This window comes from Pongo pygmaeus, chromosome 2, assembly GCF_028885625.2.
Source record: "Pongo pygmaeus isolate AG05252 chromosome 2, NHGRI_mPonPyg2-v2.0_pri, whole genome shotgun sequence".
Classification (NCBI taxonomy): domain Eukaryota; kingdom Metazoa; phylum Chordata; class Mammalia; order Primates; family Hominidae; genus Pongo; species Pongo pygmaeus.
Window position 1 is genome coordinate 80,360,502 of NC_085930.1, and position 21,229 is coordinate 80,381,730.

General features: G+C 39.1%; 1 protein-coding gene and 1 pseudogene across 3 annotated transcripts in view; both read right to left on the minus strand.

The window, feature by feature from the left end:
- PPP4R2 (protein phosphatase 4 regulatory subunit 2) overlaps positions 1 to 21,229 on the minus strand; it is a 70,155-nt gene that overhangs the window by 19,616 nt on the left and 29,310 nt on the right. For 2 of the 3 annotated variants that reach the window (XM_054479566.2, XM_063661836.1), the window contains exon 3: positions 204 to 374. The exons of the other annotated variant lie outside the window; for it this stretch is intronic. In XM_054479566.2, the coding sequence (XP_054335541.1) occupies positions 204 to 374 (171 nt within the window). The remainder of the gene's footprint in view (positions 1 to 203; positions 375 to 21,229) is intronic. 3 annotated transcript variants of the gene reach the window in all.
- Positions 19,760 to 19,825, minus strand: LOC129034388 (U7 small nuclear RNA; annotated as a pseudogene).

Below are 21,229 nucleotides of genomic sequence, written 5' to 3' on the forward strand. Positions count from 1 at the left end.
AGGTGGTTCAAGTTTTTTAAGAGGCTGTAAATATTTTAAATAGTTGTAAGCTAAAAATCATCAAGTACTACATGTCACTAGAAACAAAGAATTTATTCTAATGGATAATCAATCAATTATCAACCAGACACATCAAAACTAAAAGAAAAATCTATTGATCTTCTGCTAAAAATTAAATCTTTAAAACAGTATTAAGTGCATACCCATTAAATCCAGTGACAATTTTCAGTATTCTTTCCTTCATTTCATCAAAGGGAATATATTCGACATTAGGGTTGGGAGGACCTCTTGGCTCAGGAGCTGAAGTTCTGAAATCATCCATCACTTTCTCCAGTTTGAAAATAAAATAGCCTTTAAATTGGGACCACTGAATCCTATAAGCAAAAAATTAAAAAATATATAATACCATGTAGCTTTACAATTCTTGAACACAAAACACAAATACAGAATATACTATGACACTAATACTAACAAAATTAAGATGTCAACAATTAGTAATGAGAATGCCGTCATTGAAGAGCACGCATCATACCTCGTTTATCACAAGCTCCATCCTGATGCTATCCAACTCCCAACCCAAACAAAACCCAGATCTCTGATTTACATCTTTTAAATGAACTACCTCTGCTTGAAAGTCCATGGTGTGTTAGGTCCTATTCTTAGTATGTTTAAAATAGTATTTTGACTCTTTCCCTCATAACAAGCCTAATTAGGGGGGCATTAGTTACACTATCCTATTAAGTCAGAATGAATCCATACCTTAATCATTCAAGTTACAATGTTTGCATGGACTAGTAAAATTTGTCTATTATCTACTAAATAACAAAATAAACTTTACTTTCTCCTTTTTCTTTCCCTTTCAGTTAATATCTTCAGGCTCTTTTGTCACTTAAGAGACAAAAGGCATGTACCTATGATTAAGGCACATAATCACAGGTTCTAGCCAACCAGTACCTGCACAATAAAAATACATAATTTGCTTATGTACTTTTCACATCTATTCATTTATCAAATTAACATAAACACCTTTTTATCCCTCTTTCCTCACATTTTACCACTAATATAAAAGCGAATTTTGTGAGGATACCTGCCTGAATAGTGTAAATTCCAGGAGACACAGGAGTCAGGAATGCTAACCATTTCCTCAGGCAGACAGTACTACCATTAGTGACAGCAGATCAATCTCTTTACACAGGTTGACTACTTAAACAAATTTACACAAATTAACGGGAGCCAATCTGTAATCACCTTCCATCCTATCCAGCAACCCTATAAACTAGGGTGGCGGTTTTCAAACTGTGGTCCAAGAGGTCAAAGCTATTGTCAAAAGAATAAGGGCTGACTAGTTCACTATTAATATGTGCACTGATGGTATAAAAGCAAGATGGATAAAACTGATAATCCATGTAGCAAGAGTCAAGACAGTAGCACCAAACTGTACTACTAGCTGTAGTAGAAGCCATAATTTTCACAAACTCGTAATTTAAAAAATCTGTTTCACTTAAAGTGTAAAAGATATAAAAATTACTAATTTCATTAAATCCCAACCCTTGAATACATCTTTTAAATATTCCATGTAACAAAATGAGAAATAGATATTAAAAAAATCATGCTGCATATCAAAGAGGTATGGGATTCTGAAAGAACAATACCTTTATTTAGACTGTTGCCAGCTGAACTAGCTATTTTTCATAGAACAGCATTTTTACCTGAAAGGGCTGCCACACAAATAAAGCTTATTTAGATTAGCAGACTGGGTGTGATGGCTCACACCTATAATCCCAGCAGGCGGATCACCTGAGGTCAGGAGTTCGAGATCAGCCTGGCCAACATGGTGAAACCCTGTCTTTACTAAAAATACAAAAATTAGCCAGGCGTGGTGGTGCATGCCTGTAATCCCAGCTACACAGGAGGCTGAGGCAAGGAGAATCACTTGAACTGAGGAGGCGGAGGTTGTAGTGAGCTGAGGATTGCGTCACTGCACGCCAGCCTGGGCGATGAGCAAGACTCCATTTCCCAAAAAAAAAAAAAAAAATTAGGAGAATGTGGTAGACATTTTCTCAAAAATAAATAAAGCGAACCTGTCATTTCAAGATAAATAACTGACAGTATTTGTTACCAATGATAAAAATTTGAACTTCTAAGCAAAGAACTAAAAGCCTGGAAAATTTTTATTCTTCACTGTGAGCTTGAAAGCTTCCTGATGTATTCCCAAAATATTCTGAAGGCAACCAGTGTCGACACAAAAATATTATACAAGGCCAGGTGTGGTGGCTCATGCCTGTAATCCCAGCACTTTGGGAAGCTGAGACAGGAAGATCACTTGGGCCCAGGAGATGGAAGCCAGCCTGGGCAAACAGCAATATCCCGTCTCCACAAAATAATTAATTACTAATTAATTTAAATTAGGCATGGTGGTATGCACCTGTAGTCCCAGCTACTCAAGAGGCTGAGGCAGCAGGATTGCTTGAGCCCAGGAGGTAGAGGCTGCAGTAAGCCAAGATCACACCACTGCACTCCAGCCTGAGCGACAGAGCAAGACCCTGTCTCTTAAAGATATTGTGTGATACCAAAAGCACAAGCAACAAAACAGATCAATTGAATTACATCAAAATTTAAAATTTTGTGCATCAAACGACACTATCAACAGAGCAAAAAGTCAAATCGTGAAATGGAAGAAAATATTTGCAAATCTTTTATCTGATAAGGGGTTAATATCCAGAATATATAAAGAACTCCTACAACTTAACAAAAAAGACAACCCAATTTAAAAATGGGCAAAGTACTTAAATACACACTTCTCCAAAGAAGATATACAAATAGTCAGCAAACACACAAGATGCTTAACACCATTAATCTTGGGGAAATGTAAATCCAAATCACAATACCACTTTACACCCATTAGGGTTGGCTATTATCCAAAAAACAAGTGAACAAGTATTGGCTGGCCAAGGATGTAGAGAAACTGAAACTTTTTTTTTTTTTTGAGACAAAGTGTCACTCTGTTGCCAGGGCTGGAGTGTGGTGGTGCAACCTGGGCTCACTGCAACCTCCGCCTCCCGGGTTCAAGCAATTCTCCTGCTTCAGCCTCCCAAGTAGCTAGGATTACAGGCGCCTGCCACTATGTCTAGCTAACTTTTTGTACTTTTAGTAGAGACGGGGTTTCACCATGTTGGCCAGGCTGGTCTCAAACTCCTGACCTCGTGATCAGCCCACCTTGACCTCCCAAAGTGCGTGAGGCACTGCGCCTGGCCAAGAAACAAACTCTTGTGCACAGTGGTGCGATGCAGTCAGTCACTGTGGAAAGCAGTTTGGTTCCTCCCAAAAAAAAAAAAAAAAAAAAAAAACCAATTATGAAACCACCCTATGATTCAGGAATCCCATTTCTCCGTAGATCCCCAAAAGGTGAAAACAAACCAAAATGTGCCATCAGCCCATGAATGGATAACCAAAATGTGAGAGATAAACACACACACACACGAATATTATCCAGTCTTTAATCTGAAAGAAATTCTGACATGGACTAAGCTTGATGGCATTATGCAAAGTGAAATAAGCCAGACACAAAAACAACGACTACTGTATGATTCTGCTTATATGAGCTATCAAGAATAGTCAATTTAGAGTCGTCTGGCACTGTAGGGAGGAAGGTGCAGGGACTTACTCTTTAATGTGTACAATGTTTCAGTTTGGGTAAATGAAAAGTTCTGCAGATGGATGATAGTGATGGTAACATACATCGTGAGTGTACTTAATGCCAATAAATTGTACACTTCAAATAGTTAAAATGGTAAGGTTTACATTACGTATATTTCAATAGGTATTTCCCCACAAAGATACATAAATGGCCAATAAGCATATGAAAAGATGCTCAGCATTATTATCTATTAGAGAAATGCAAATCAAAACCACCCATTTCACACCCACTAGGGTGGCTATAATCAAAAAGATGAATAATAAACGAGTGCTGGGTTGATGTGGGGAAACTGGTAATGTCATACATTACTGGTGGGAAAGTAAAATAGTGTAGCTGCTTTGGAAAGTACTTGGGCAGATCCTCAGAAAGGTAAATGCAGATTTGAAATCCAACAATTCCATTCTATTAAATGAGTAAATTATGTATTTTACCACTATTATTTTTAAAAATGGTGAAGATAATTAAAAGCTATTTGCATGATTACTTTTTTCCACCTTTCCCTATCCTATTTTAGAAAGGGGAATTTGAGGTTTAACAAGCAGAATTTTCTATTTTTAATTTCACAGAATTTTTGATATGCCTAATATTAATCCTTATTAATGTACAATTGCTTTTGGTTCCTAAAATTTATCTTTAAATTTTATGAGACTCTCCACACGCACTTCATACTTAAACATACCAGAGAAAGCTATACTGAAATAGGACGCTTATACTTTTCATTTCTTAAATTAATAATTTTTTGTACTTTTAATAATCACCCACTAATTCATAGCATGAGTTCAGATTTCCATATGCACAGAGTCTTGTGGTGTGTTTTAATCTCATCTTTCCATTAACCATCTGACATGACATGTTTGAGGTCCAAAAAAAGCACATTAATGGGAACAGCCAGACAAGAGGTATGGGACCCCAGGTAATGGAAATTCTGAAGAGATTCAAAGACTCTATGGCACTAACTCAAGAGACAGAAATTAAGCCCCATAAATTGACATGAATTATGAACACACTGTAGTCTTAACTTTCAAATAAATCAAGCAGTTACTCTAAATTAGATCAATACGATGCAATTCAAGTGATACTATTCCACATATATCTATGGGGAGGGCATTCATAAAATGTGAAAGATACAGCTTTTTGATGGAGGACAACTATTTGATAAAAACAAAAACAGAAAATGCTTCCCTAAAAGTTATATAATTCAGGGGCCAGGCGTGGTGGCTCACGCATGTAATCCCAGCACTTTGGGAGGCCGAGGCGGGCTTACCACAAGGTCAAGAGACCAAGACCATCCTGGCCAACATGGTGAAATTCTGTCTCTACTAAAAATACAAAAATTAGCTGGGTGTGGTGGCACACACCTGTATTCCCAGCTACTCGGGAGGCTGAGGCAGGAGAATTGTTTGAACCTGGGAGGCGGAGGTTGCAGTGAGCCAAGATTGCACCACCGCACTCCAGCCTGGGCGACACAGCGAGACTCCATCTCAAAAAAAAAAAGAAGTTATATTCAGGCACAAAAAACAGGCCACAAGCAAATCAACTAAAAACTTGGCAACAAAAACAATTTCTTAGGAATGTACATTCACTGGATGAGTAGAAATGAGAACAAAAAAACCCCTTAGTTTTCAATATGAAAATCAAATTATTCTAAAAAGATGCTCATAAAACATAAACACATTTTCAGCTTCAGAACAAATTTCTCCACATAAAATCCCCTCCAATAAAATACATACTCAAAATTTAAATCTACTTTGCTGAAATTAACTCAATAATGTACTGAAATTAATCACCCATTAACTTTAAGTAGTTTCACCTCCCTTCATTTCCTTTTTCTTCTCCCCTTCCATTTTCCCATTTTTGCAGTTTCTCCTGTAGGAAAGTACAATTCATATCTCTAATAAATACATCCTGGTGCTAGATTCTACATTGACCTTTTTTCTCCATAGGAACTCACAAGTTCATATTCAAACATGTTTCTCTCACAATTCTCTAAAGGCTAAAGGTATTTTCCAGAGGCTTAAGGAGAGAAAATCCATCTTTTCTTTTCCCAAGTGGTGCTACAACAATTTAGTGGCCAGCGGCCAACCACCTTAACGTACTGCTTCCTACCATTTCCAATTCTACTAAGACTACTCTTTACTCAGCCTATCTGCATTGCACACAAAGTGTGAGGAACACTAAGAACACAACAAAGCTCAGTAGAGTCCTACTACTATTAGCTACTCCAAAGGATAGCAAATACTGCACCATTTATAAACATCAAACGGGAATCTGAGAAAAATGAATAAATAAAATCTAATGGAGATGATCATTCATTAAAGGTGACAGGCTTAAAATACACTTAATGTTTAAAAGGCAGATATTTCAATCAGATGACTTAAAATGTCAAATAATTCAGTCTTAATTATATGACTGAGGCAAACAAAACAAGTATATTTAATCTGAATATTGAATTAAGTAAGTGAAAGATCTGCAAAAGTAAGAAAACCCTGTGAGTTGCTTACATAAAATTATGACATTTTTAAGGACTAATTTTAAAACACAAATTACTATCTCTATAAATGGGGCACGAAACAAGAGATTCTTTTACATTATCATTCCACATCATATTACATCTTGTCGACTAACTGAACATTAAAACAGATCAGTGGAACAGAAGAGAGCGGAGAAGCAGACCCACAAATATATGAAAATCTGATATATGGTAAAGGACAGATTAGTCAGTAAACTGAAAAATATTGAGACTACTCCAAAATGTTAATAGGATTTAAAAACTAAATAATGTGTTTTTTCTGATTACATCAATAGTACAGCCATTGTAAGAAATAATAAAGACATAAAGGTAAAATGTATCCATAATCTGCAGTCAATCATCATCACTAAAGTAACATTTTAATATATTTTTCAAATTTGACATCCTGATATTCTTTTTCCCCCCTCCTTACTCACTATGGGTATTTGCATGGGACAAATAGTCTTTGAAAGCAAGATTTTTAACTGCACCACATATTTGTGCCATAATTTATTAATCACAGTTTAAAAAAATATTTAGGGCTGGGTGCGGTGGCTCACGCCTGTAATGCAAGCACTCTGGGGGGCTGAGGCAGGCAGATCACCTGAGATCAGGAGTTCGAGACCAGCCTGGCCAACATGGTAAAATCCCATCTCTACTAAAAATACAAAAATTAGCCAGGCATGGTGGTGAGCACCTGTAATTCCAGCTACTGGAATTACAGAGAGGCTGAGACAGAAGAATCGCTTGAACCCAGGAGGCAGAGGTTGCAGTGAGCCGAGGTTATGCCACTGCACTGCACTCCAGCCTGAGTGACAGAGCAAGACTGTCTCAAAAAAAAAAAAAAAAAAAAAAAAAAATCGGTCACATCTACTTCATTACAATTAAAAATAATTATGTAGTTATGTGATTAACAGCCTAATAATAAACTCTGTAGGCATCTATTTATCACCTGAGGATAGATTTCTGTAAGTGAAATTATTGAGTCCAAAGTATGAAGTACATATATCAAGACTTTTGATTCGACCTTCAAAAACTCCCCAGACACGATGTACCACACTTTATAGTGTCATCAGTAATATAAAGCAACATGTTTCATTTGAGTATGATAACCTTTCAAAAATTCTGTCAATATGCTAGTAGAGAAACAGTTTAATTTACATTTCCTTCATTGCTAGTGAAATGGAATATTTTTACCTGATTTTGACCACAAGACACTTGTTTTGTGTGTTAATAGGTCCTTTGCAATCCCTCATCCCAGGGCTTCTTCAATTTTGGCACTACTGACATTTTCTTTCCTTTTTTCTTTCTTTTTTTTTTTTGGAGACAGAGTTTCACTCTTGTCACCCAGGCTGGAGTGCAATGGCGATCTCAGCTCACTGCAACCTCCGCCTCCTGGGTTCAAGCAATTCTCCTGCCTCAGCCTCCTAAGTAGCTGGGATTACAGGCACCTGCCACCATGCCTGGCTAATTTTTGTATTTTTAGTAGAGACGGTGTTTCACCATGTTGGCCAGGCTGGTCTCAAACTCCTGACTTCAGGTGATCCACCACCTTGGCCTCCCAAAGTGCTGGGATTACAGGCGTGAGCCACCAGGCCCGGCCACTGCTGACATTTTCAAGTTGGATAGAATTCTTTGTCACAGAAGGATGTCCTTTTTATTGTAGAATGTGGAGCTACATCCCTGGCCTCTACCCACTAGAAGCCTGTAGCACACCACCCACTCCAGTTGTGACAATCATAAATGTCTCCCAACATTATCAAATGTTCCCTGGGAGTCAAAAATTATCCCCAGTTAAGAACCATGGGCCCATCCATTCCCCACCTCTCTAAAATTATTTGTCTTTTGCTTATTTTTGTGTTATGGAAAAGATAAATTATGTGATACAAGTATGAACATAATTTTTGGATTCTCATTTTGTACTGACTGCTTCAAAGGTAAAAAGTATTGTTTTTGGCCAGGCATGGTGGCTCACACCTGTAATCCCTGCACTTTGGGAGGCCCAGGCAGGTGGATCACCTGAGGTCAGGAGTTTGAGACCAGCCTGGCCAACATGGTGAAACCCCATCTCCACTAAAAATACAAAAATGAGCTGGCGTGGTGGTGCATGCCTGTAATCCCAGCTACTCAGGAGGCTGAGGCAGGAGAATCACTTGAACCCGGGAGGCCGAGGTTGCAGTGAGCCAAGATGGCACCACTGCACTCCAGCCTGGGCAACAAAAGCAAAACTCAGCCTCATTAAAAAAAGTATTGTTTTTTATATAAATGAAATGACACTAAAATATTTCTCATGTCTCCTATTTTGAAATTATCCTTGAAGTGTTACATATTTTCTTGCTCATAAACTTCTATCTGAAGATGGCATAGTACCTTCTTTGAAACAATAAAGTTTTGACAAAAATTCTGAAGGGAAAGTATTTGCCACTGAAAGTGAATTTTTCAAATTAGAGTGCTAAATGGTTGTACACATAAAGGATCTAATCAGATGAAAAAAAAGCTTCAGAAGGTAACACAAACTTTCAGACAATAGCTCAGTGTAAACTTGGGTTTCTTTCTTGGCAACTTACATATTCATGATAAGGATTCTAAAAATGCCTAAAGATTCAAATTACTATCTATTCACCCATCTCTCCCTACCAATGAAAACAAAAAGTCCAACCAACAGTATGTTCTGGTTAGCCTGACTTGTGCTTAATTTTTAGCCTTTGAACCCTTATTGAAAATGTCCCTGGCTGGGTGGATCACGAGGTCAGGATTTTGAAACCAACCTGGCCAGAATGGTGAAACCCTGTCTCTACTAAAAATACAAAAATTAGCCAGGCATGGTGGCATGCACCTGTAGTCCCAGCTACTCAGGAGTCTGAGGCAGGAGAATTGCTTGAACCTGGGAGGTGGAGGTTGCTGTGAGCCAAGATCATGCCACTGCACTCCAGCCTGGGTGATACTGCACTCCACTGGGTGATAGAGTGAGACTCTGTCTCAAAAAAAAAAAAAGAAAAGAAAAAAAAATGTCCCTAGAATCTATTACTATACCAACACAGACTCCTCCCTTCTACATAAGTGCTGTACCAAAGATGACTCTTCTAACAGCATGGCTCACAATGACCACAGCCAACAAAGAGATGTTGAGTTTTTTAACTTGTATTAGCTTAATGGCTGAAGTGGATCTACCTTCCTCCCTGCAACTAGGGAGTCACTTTTCTCACCACTTTTGCTACTGCTTTTTACCACCTCCTCTACAATCTAGTTGATAACCAATTCCAATCTGCCATCAACAGGGACTGATCTATCCCTTCACCCCCACATGTGTCAGATAGGACCGGGTAGGTAGGACCTGGGCCCTTTTTTTCATTCTACCAACTCAGCCCTAACATGAAGGTCAACAGCAGTTAGCAAGTCCTGAAGAAATATGCGACAATCCTTGACTAACAAAATCACTTTGTTACTGCCGGCAGGTGTGCTTAAAGTAATAAAACAAAATTCATTTGGAAAACCAGACTTACAGATATTAAATAGAAAATAAGACATCATAAACACTTAATTGCAGAGATTTCAGTGATGGTACAAGAGAACCTAAAGATCACAATGTAGGTTTAGGGCTCATCAAGGAAAGGCCTCAGGACAAAGCTGGAACTTTAACCTGAACCTTACAGAAAAAGGAACTGGAAATATATTGACTAAAGTAAAGCAAGGAGCAGGTGTTTAATATAAACAATAAATGAGTTTCTCAAACTCAGCACTATGGACATCTTGAGCCAAAGGGTTTTAGCTTGTGATGAGCTGCTGTGTGCACTGTAGGATATTTGCATCCCTGACCTCTATACAGCAGCAATCCTCACTCCAAGTGGTAAAAAAATGTCTCTAGTCATTGCCAAATGAACCATGGGAGGGAAGTAGTTCCTGGTGGAGAACACTGCAATACACAATCCCTTTTGTTAACATCTTACTGGTTACCTTAAAATAATAAGGCTGGGGAAATCAGAACTGCCAAGATCAAAGTCACAAAATTTGAGGAATAAAATTTGTGGCACATGTATATACATCTTTTTAAAGAAAGAGGGAAAGAGAAATCTAAATAATCTAAACCTAATATACAGATGATTCATTTAAACAAATAAATACTCATTAGCATTAAAATCTATCTCATGAATCACTTTCAGTTGTACAGGACAATGTGCTATGAAGATCTAATCTAGAATTTTTTTCTTGGGTGCAGTCGTCTGCGTATTGAGTGGAGGGGGAAAAAAATCCCCCTTCCATCCAACCCAAAGACCAATCCATGCGATATACAGCAAAGAAGACAATAATCATTCCATTTTTAAATTTAGGGAGACTGAAAGACATATGTAAATGATTAAAGCTTAAAATATCTGTTACTGAAATATAAAAATGAGCTGGCACTGCCACAAGTGGTGAGAGATTACTGTATATTTTAATACAAAGGTTTTATCCTGAAGAATCTTGAGTTTGAAAGTAAAACAAAAGTATCTTAACAATGTCTGCTATGTTAGCTTTTAATATTTTGGTATTTGTTTATTTTGTGTAATTTTATATACAGATTACTTTCACTGCTACTTTAAAGTATACCCCAGAGTTATGTGCTACTTTAAAACTGCCAATCAAGCAAGTAATAATTATCTGGAATGCATTTTTCTGTATCTCATACTTTCAAAAAAAAAAGAAAAAAATCATTAAAAGCCAAGTACCTATCACAAGAACAATTTGTACTTTGGTTTAAGGACTGAATACATGGAAAATGAACATGTCAACGCTACTAAATGAATTAACCCTTCCTTCCTGGGAATCTCCATCTACATATGACAAAACTAAAAAGATAAACTGGAAATTTGTACTGATACATAATTATACATATTTATGGGATACATGTGATACTTTTGATACACGTATGCAATGTGTATTGGTCAAATTGATATTTGGGATATCCATTTCAAACATTTATCATTTGTGCTGGGAACATTTCAAATGTTCTCTAGCTATTTTGAAATATACAATAAATTATTAACTATAGTCATCCTACTGTGCTATCAAATACTAAAACTTATTCCTTTTATTTGACTGTACTTTTGTACCCAGTCACCAATTTCTATTCATCCCTGGCCCCCCACCCTTCTCAGCCTCTGATAACCCTCATTCTACTCTCTACCTCCGTTAAGATCAACTTTTTTAGCTCCAACATAAGGCACGAGAGCATGTGATACTTGTCTTTCTGTGCCTGGCTTATTTCACTTAACATAAGGACCTCTAGTTCCATCCACATTGGTGCAAAGGATGGGACTTCACTCATTCTTTTTATATCTGAACTGGACTGTATTCCACTGTGTGTGTGCGTATATATACACCATTTTCTTTATCCATGCATCCATTTATAGATACTTAGATTGATTCTCTATCTTGGCTACTGTAAATAATACTGCAATAAATATTAAAGTGCAGGTATCGGCCGGGCGCAGTGGCTCATGCCTGTAATCCCAGCACTTTGGGAGGCAGAGGTGGGCGGATCAGGAGTTCAAGACCAGCCTGGCCAACAAGGTGAAACCCCGTCTCTACTAAAAATACAAAAATTAGCCAGGCATTGTGGTGTGTGCCTGTAGTCCCAGCTACTTGGGGAGGCTGAAGCAGAAGAATCACTTGAACTCGGGAGGCAGAGGTTGCAGTGAGCCGAGAATGCACCACTGCACTCCAGCCTGGGCAACAGAGCGAAACTCCATCTCAAAAATGGAGAAAAAAGAAAGTGCAGGTATCTCTTTGACATACTGATTTCTTTTCTTTTGGACATTCATCCAGCAGTGGGGATTGCTAGGTCAGATGGTAGACCTATTTTTAGGTTTCTGAGGAATCTCTACACTGTTTCCCATAGTGGCTGTACCAATCTACATTTCCACTAGCAGTGTACTAGTGTTTCCCTTTTTCTGCACCCTTGCCAGAATCTGCTATTTCTTTTTCTTTCCTTTTTTAGACAGGGTCTCACTCTGTCACCCAGGCTGGAGTGCAGTGGTGCAATCTCACCTCTCTGCAACCCCTGCCTCCTCGGCTCAAGTGAGGCTCCCACCTCAGCTTCCTGAGTAGCTGGGACTACAGGTGTGTGCCACCATGCCTGGCTTGTCTTTTTGATAATGGCCATTTAACTGGGGTGTATAAAATCTCATCGTGGTTGCGATTTACATTTTCCTGATGATTAGTAATGTTGAACATATGTTCATATACCTGTATGTCTTCTGAAAAATATTCAGATAATTTGCCCATTTTAATTGGATAATTTGGTGTTTTTGTTTTTGAGTTGAGTTCCTTACATATTCTAGTTATTAATCCCTTGTCAGAAAGATAGTTTGCAAATATTTTCTCCCATTTCATTTTCTTCACTCTACTGACTTTTCCCTCGTGCGGAAGCTTTTTAAGCTTGATGTAATCCCATTCGTCTATTTTTGCTTTCGTTGTCTGTGCTTTTGAGGTCTCACCTACCTTTGCCCAGACCAATGATCTGAACTGTTGGAAATGTTTAAGAACAAAACTAGGGCCAGGCAGAGTGGCCAATGCCTGTAACCCCAACACTTTGGAAGGCTGAGGCAGGAAGACTGCTTGAGCCCAGGAGTTTGAGACCAGCCTGGGCAACATGGCGAGATCTCATCTCTACAAAAAATTAAAAAGTTACCCAGGCATGGTGGCATGTACCTGTAATCCTAGCTACCCGGGAGGCTGAGGTAGGAGGACTGCTTGAACCCAGAAGTTCAAGGCTGCAGTGAGCTATGATTGTGCCACTGCACTGCAGCCTGGACAAAAGAGGAACAGTCTCTAAAAAACAAAACAAAACTATAGCTTGCTGCGGTCTCACCCCTCCAAAAGAAGTTATTCAAAAAGCACTACTCATAGTTATCAAATGGAGCTAGGATTCTTGAAGACTAAGAAATTGGAGGAAAATATGGGTCCACTAACTGGTAGGAATCTCCATATCCTGAGTAGTAATAGTCAGCAAGTGTTCTGAGTTACCTGGAAAATTCTACACAAAAAAAACTATAGATTCGGAGGGAAGAGGAGGAGTTAAAATAAAACAAAACTACTGACTCAATGATGGCATACCATTTGACACTCTTTTTTAAAGGTGCATTGTTTAAAGACATTTATAAAGAGGGAAGTAATCAGAAAATTATAATAGTAGTACAAGAGGTCTAAAGTCTAAATGACCAGTTTAAAAAGAAAAAAATACACACACAGAAATGTGGAGAAGAAACCAATAATTATTTTAAATCAAAAACATTTTCTAAAATGAAAAATAACAAGCACTGGTGAGGATATGGAGAAACTGGGACCACTGGGCACTGCAGATGGGAACGTAAAATGGTGCGGCCATTGTGGAAAACAGTTCCTCGAAAAGTTAAACACAGAACTACCGTATGATCCAGCAATTCTACTTCTAGGTGTATACCCAAAAGAAGTGAAAGTAGAGACTTAGACACTCGCACACCAACATTCACGGCAGTGTTATTCACAATGGCTAAAAGGTGAAAACAACCCTGAACCCTGAAAGCATTACGTGAAGTAAAACAAGCCAGACCCGAAATATTTTATAATGTCACTTAAGTGAGGCACCTAAAATCCATCAAACTCAAAGACACAAAAGCTAGACAGGGATGGGAATGAAGGAGGAATGGTCATTTTTGTTTAATGGGTACAGAATTTATATTTGGGACAATAAAAAGGTTCTGGAAATGAATAGTGATGATGGCTCTACAACACTGTGAATGTACTTAATGCCACTGAACTGTACATTTAGCAATGGTTAAAAAGTGGTAAATTTCATTTTATGCATGTTTTGCCTCAACCAACCAATCCATAAATAATTCCCAGAATTAAAAAATACTAGCTTTCAAATTAAGAGAACTCACAAGAGTTGCTGAAGAGTGACCAACACAAGAGTTGACAAATAAACTCACAGCAAAGCACACTGTAGTAAAACTGTGTAATTCTGGAATCAAAGAGAAGACTCTACGGAACTCCAGGGACATAAACCAGGTCACATACAAAGAGTGTTCCAGATTTATCAACAGGTGTCAAAGAAAGCAATGAAAAAATTCCTTCAAAATTCAGAGACAATAATTTTTCAACCTAGAATAACCAGACTATCAAATAAGTAGAATAAACACATTTTCAGACACTGAAAGTACAAATCAAAAAAAATTGTTATTGTGCCTCCTGTCATTCCACCAAAACAATGATGTAAACCAAGAAACAGCATGATATGGCATCTAGAATACTGAGACTCCAACACAAAAGGTTAATTACAGGATGATAAAAACGGGTCTCCCACCATAAGATGGTAGGATTTCCATCTTCATCATAACACGGTAGGATTAAGGCATGTCTAGAGAGCAACCAGTCCAAAATGGAGCAGTTAAGAAGTCTCGACAAGAGATTTTTTTTTAAACATGAAATTGATATATAAACAAACTAAAATTTGGGGTTGAATTAGTCATAAGCATGCAGAAAATTAAATGAAAAAAATAGCGTTCACAGAGACAATGTATATATTGAAAGCTAATGTGACCAAAATTTCAATGTAATTATCTTGGAAAAAATGAGCAGTTAAAGTGGGAAGTTTGTGTGTATGCTTGGAGAAGGAGTACGTAAAAGAAACTAAATCTTAACTTTCATTAGTAAGAAATCAGACATTAAGGGAAAAAGTAACTAGACTGTAAGATTAACAGAAAAAGTAACTAGTAAAAAGACTGTACCTTAGAAATACGAAGGTAGGCTGGGCACGGTGGCTCACGCCTGTAATCCCAGCACTTTGGGAGGCCAAGGCGGGCAGATCACGAGGTCAGGAGATCAAGACCATCCTGGCCAACATGGTAAAACCCCGCCTCTACTAAAAATACAAAAATTAGCTGGGCATGGTGGTGCATGCCTGTAATCCCAGCTACTCAGGAGGGTGAGGCAGGAGAATCGCTTGAACCAGGGAGTTGGAGTTTGCAATAAGCCGAGATCATGCTACTCTACTGCACTCCAGCCTGGCAGCAGAGCGAGACTCCGTCTCAAAAAAAAAAAAAAAAAAAAAAGAAATAGGAAGGTAAACACCAAAAGAAACAACCAAATGATTTTAAAGCAGTTTTACTTGCAGCTCAAAAAATAAAAAACAAAGAAAATTTAAAGTGGTTGTCTCTCAGGAGTAAAAGAAATAAGAGAAAGTACACAGACTTTTTTGTGACCTCTGTCGTATTAATAAATTCACTAATGCATGTGCATATAACTTTAATAAAAGTAAAAACTAAATAATAAAAAAAATCAATTTAAAAAGAGTCAGGTGGTGCTCTGGAGTCTGGAAGCCTGACCAGGTATTTCAACCACTTTCTCATTTGTAGGGCCTAAGGCAGATAACCCTAGCCTCTCTGTTTCCCCCATCTGTGAAACAGGGATAATAATATTTACTTCTGTTGCTGTAAGGATTAACATTAGTGTAAGCAAAGTGCTTAGCAAAATGGCTGACACCTAGTAAGCACCCAATGGTTGTTTTTCCTCAAGAAACTCAGGATGGGAAGAACATCTGAGTAATACGGCAGATATATGCAGACAGCTTTGGGGATGAGGGTAGTGTTCTGAGATGGCATTAGTAAGGAAGACTGTAACAGTGAGAAAGACCTGTGTTAGACCATAATAAGATGCTTGGGCTTATACTGGCATTCTCTCTGGCCTAGAAATACTTCTAAAGGCACTTTAAATATCCTCTTTCATCAGAGAGGATAAAACCTCTACCCAACGTTGCTTTTCCACCCATTCACAAAACTGCTTGTTTTTTAAAAATAAATGAAATATTTCTTTCTTTTTTCTTTTTTGAGACACAGTTTCACTCTGTTGCCCAGGGTGGAGTGCCATGGCACAATCTCGGCTCACTACAACCTCCACCTCCTGGTTCAAGTGATTCTCCTGCCTCAGCCTCCCGAGTAGCTGGGATTACAGGTGCATGCCACCATGTCCAGCTAATTTTTTTTGTATTATTAGCAGAGACAGGGTTTCACCATGTTGGCCAGGCTGGTCTTGAACTCCTGGCCTCAGGTGATCCACCCGCCTCGGCCTCCCAAAGTGCCGGGATTACAGGCGTGAACCACTGCGCCGAGCCATAAAAATAAATGAAATATTTCAACTAACAGAAAAGTATAGAGAAGAGGTATATCACTTAGCTTTGTCAAACCTTAGCTACATTTTTATAGTTCTTGATGAGCTAAAAGACATTTACATATGTTATACTTACTCCAAAAATTCTTTGACTCCACCAGGATTTCCTATCCATTGATTCTATTACCTTTTTACTGTCCCTCAATCCTCTGACAACCTCTCTCCCTTCATTACCCAGCTTCAATTGTAAAAATTATAATCTGGCCCAGTGCGGTGGCTCACACATGTAACCCCAGCATTTTGGGAGGCCGAGGTAGGCAGATCACCTGAGGTCAGGAGTTCGAGACCAGCCTGCTCAATACGGTAAAACCCCGTCTCTACTAAAAATACAAAAATTAGCCAGGCATGGTGGCACGTGCTTGTAATCCCAGCTACTCAGGAGGCTGAGGCAGGATAATTGCTTGAACCCGGGAGGCGGAGGTTGCAGTGAGCCGAGATCACGCCACTGCACTCCGGCCTGGGCAACAGAGTGAGACTCCGTCTCAAAAAAAAAGAGAAAAGAGGAAAAAAAAATTATAATCACTCCCTCAGATATAGTTGGTTCTCTAGCCCTTCTCTGGATTCACTGTAATTAAAAAAAAAAAAAAAAAAAAAAATCAACGTAATCCCCACCAAATCTGTGCCTACACAAACATAGGGAAGAAAGCAAAGAAAAATCCACAATCATGCTGGCTGATCTTGAGTACACTATAAATGCTACCAGACATTATCCCCAGTCTATTTCATTCTCTGACTCTCCCAGTAACTATTTCACATCTTCTCACCTCAACCCTACATTGAGTTTTCCCTCCCTCACACTCAATGACCTTGCTTCTTGTTGCACTTATAAAACTGAAAACAATAGGGAATTTCCAGAGTCCCACCAGTTACCTACTATCATGTACATGTACACACCCTGAATTTCCACCTGTTATCACAGATGGAACTATCCATGCTCTGGTCTATTTATATACCAGATTTGCCATTTGATCACCTACTCAAGACTATCACTTGAGCAATTATCCCCTTTCTCCTATCATCTACGTCAACTTTTTATTTGCTAATAATGGATTCATTCCCACCAGCATACAAATATAAATACACTGATATTTCTCCCTTTTAAAATTTACTCTTTATTCCACTTACCCTCCCAGTTCCGATACCATTTAAAAATTTGCTGTGCTTTGTAATAAAAGTCCTTAAAACAGCCGTCTCCCTCCCATTATCTCTCAAATCTACTCCAAGCTTTCTGTCCCACCACTAAACCTAATCTGCATTTATCAAGATCACAAATGATCTGCATTTATCAAGATAACCAATGACCACCAACTGCTAAATCCACTGGTCAGTGGACAATTTTCTTAAATGTCCCACTAACAATATTTTACACAGTTGATCACTCCTCCTTAATTACTTTCCTGGGTTTGCTTTTATCTTTCTTGTTCATTTTCCTTTTCTGGTTTCCCAAACTGCTTAACGCTGGAGCACTCACAATTCAGTCTCTCTTTTCTATCTACACTTGGTGATCTCATCCAGTCTGGAGTTTTTAATACTATCCGCATGCCAATTTTATCAGGATGACTCCTGATCCCCAGTCATCCACCCAACCATTTGGCCAACTAATATTTGGCATGTCCAGAACTGAACTTCTGATCTTTCCCACATACTGCTCCTTCTACAGCCTTTCACCTCTCAGATGTGATGAAATTCCACACTTCGGCTGCTCAGACAAATTCCTCAGTCACTACTGACTCCTTTCTTTTTCACATTACACTCTACCTTGCCTGAAACTCCTGTTGGTTGTACCTTCAAAATACATATACAATGTGACTAATTCTTAACACCTCCTGCTACCACTTAATTCAAACCACGAACATCTCTTAGCCTGATTTCAATACCCCTGCTTCCAGCTTACTTTACCTCAAATATATTTTCAGCACAGCCACTCACTGGACAATTCTTTTAACGCTTAAGTCTGATAGTGTCACTTCTCTGCTCAAAACTCTGTAATCCTAGCCAGGCACAGTGGCTCACGCCTGTAATCCCAACACTTTGGGAGGACAATCTGGGAGGATAGTTTGCATCCAGGAGTTCAAAATCAGCCTGGGCAACAAGATCCTGTCTCTACAAAAAAATTAAAAATTTGCCAGGCATGGTGGCGCAAGCCTGTAGTCTCAGCTACTCAAGAGACTGAGGTAGGAGGACTGCTTGAGCCCAGGAGTTCGAGGCTGCAGTGAGCCATGATCACATCACTGCACTCACACTGCATGACAGAGTGAGACTGTCTCAAAAAAACAACAACAAAAAACTGCAACTGCTCTGGATTTCACTCAAAGGCCAAAGCCTTTACAGTGCTCCACATTGCCCTACATTGTATTTCCCCCATTCCCTTTACCTCCTCCTCTCCTTGATCAGTCTACTTCAGCTACAGTGGCCTCCTTGTTGTCTGTGAAAGGGCTAGACACACTAGTCCTACTTAAGGCTTTTGCACTGAAAGATTCTTCTACCTTGGCCGGGCGCAGTGGCTCACAAAAGTGCCTGTAATCCCAGCACTTTGGGAGGCCTAGGCAGGCGGATCACAAGGTCAGGAGATCAAAACCATCCTGGCCAACATGGTGAAACTCCGTCTCTACTAAAAATACAATAATTAGCTGGGCATGGTGGCGCGTATCTGTAGTCCCAGCTACTTGGGAGGCTGAGGCAGGGGAATTGCTTGAAATTGGGAGGCACAGATTGCACCACTGCACTAGAGTCTGGTGAAAGAGACTCCATCTCAAAAAAAAAAAAAAGTCTTCTACCTGGATTTATCTTCTATATATTGCATGGCTGACTCCCTTATTCTTGGGCCTCAATCAAATGTCGCCTTTGAACTGAGACTTCCTCTGACCATCTTATTCAAAATTCCAACTACCTGTGCCAGGCATGGTGGCTCACACCTGTAATCCCAGCCTTTGGAAGGCTGAGTAAGACCCCGCCTCTTTTTTTTTTTTTTTTTTGAGACGGAGTCTTGCTCTGACACCCAGGCTGGAGTGTGGTGGTGCGATCTCAGCTCACTGCAACCTCCGCCTCCGGGGTTCAATCTATTCTCCTGCCTCAGCTTCCTGAGTAGCTAGGATGACAGACGTGTGCCACCACGCCTGGCTAATTTTTGTATTTTTAGTAGAGACGGGGTTTCACCATGTTGGTCAGGCTGGTCTCAAACTCCTGACCTCAGGTGATCCACCTGCCTCAGCCTCCCAAAGTGCTGGGATTAGAGGCGTGACCCACTAGTGCCCAGCCCACCCTGTCTCTTAAAAAAAAAAAAAAAAAATCCAACTACCTATTCACTCTTTTTTAAAAAAAAAAAAAAAAAAGTTTTTTTTAACATGGGAGTTTGAGGGGAGCGGTGGGGAGGCTTTCTAGTAAAGACCTCCCAGAAAGCCTACTAGACAAATTCTAAAAGAGCTGTGACATTCTCCACTCTTAACTCTCATTTCCCTTACCCTTTTTCTTATTTTTGCATTGCCCTTACTATCCAGTAACATAATATATAATTTATTTAATTATCTACTGTCTGCCCACATATTTATTCTCTCTCTCTCTCTCTCTCTCACACACACACACACACACATCTTATAAGTACCAAGAATTTATTCATATGTATAAAACAAATACAAAGTCTGGCAAATAGTAGGCACTCAATAATTATCTGGTGATTGAATAAATGAATATCCTGAAGCCCACTCTGTGGGAATAATGTCTACAAACCATCTACAGTAGAAAAAAGAAATCAGGTAGAAAAAATGCCACCTTCCAAGCAGATCTGGGAATTATGTGTAGAACTGCTTTGGCAATTAATAGGGGAATAGCGGGGAGCAGTGGCTCACGCCTGTAATCCCAGCACTTTGGGAGGCCAAGGTGGACGGATCATGAGGTCAGGAGATCGAGACCATCCTGGCCAACATGGTGAAGCCCCGTCTCTACTAAAATGCAAAAAATTAGCCAGGCAATGGTGGCGCGTGCCTGTAGTCCCAGCTACTCGGGAGGCTGAGGCAGGGGAAGAGCTTCAACCTGGGAGGTGGAGGTTCAGTGAGCTGAGATCACGCCACTGCACGCCAACCTGGCGACAGAGCAAGACTCTGTCTCAAAAACAAAAAAAAACAGGGGAATAGATTCATATTTGAACTGTAATGCATAATAAAAATAGCAAGCACATACATAATCACAAATGCCAGGTACTGTTCTAAGCACTGTGGACATATTAACTCAATCTTCAGAAGCATATGTATGAGTTAGGTGGTACTACTCTCCCCATTTTATTATCAATAAGACAACTTCGAAACAGGTTAAATAAACTGCCCATAATTGCACGGGTAATAAGCAATGGCTAGGATTTCAACCCAGCCATTATGGCTTCAGAATCCATACTCTAATTACATCACGACATCTAGTTACAGGAACAGTATAGGCCAGGAGTATCCAATGTTTTGGCTTCCCTGGGTCACACTGTAAGAGAAATTGTCTTGGGCTGCACATCAAATACACTAACACTAATGATAGCTGATGTGCTTTTTTTTAAAAAAAAAATCGCAAAAATCTCATAATGTTTCAAGAAAGTTTATGAATTTGTGTTGGGTCACATTCAAAGCTGCCCTGGGCTGCATGCAGCCTGCGGGCTGTATAAGCTCAGTATAGGCCAAAAAACAGTTAATGCAAATATGCATCCCTAAGCTATTATGTGGTAAGAAAAGATATATAAAGAATTTAGTTGTCCTCAGGGAGCTCACAATCTAAACAAAAAATAATGGCACAACAAATTTTATATATGATGATAGAAGTGGGCTGAGTCACATCTAATTCAGGGTCAATGGAGGTTTTCT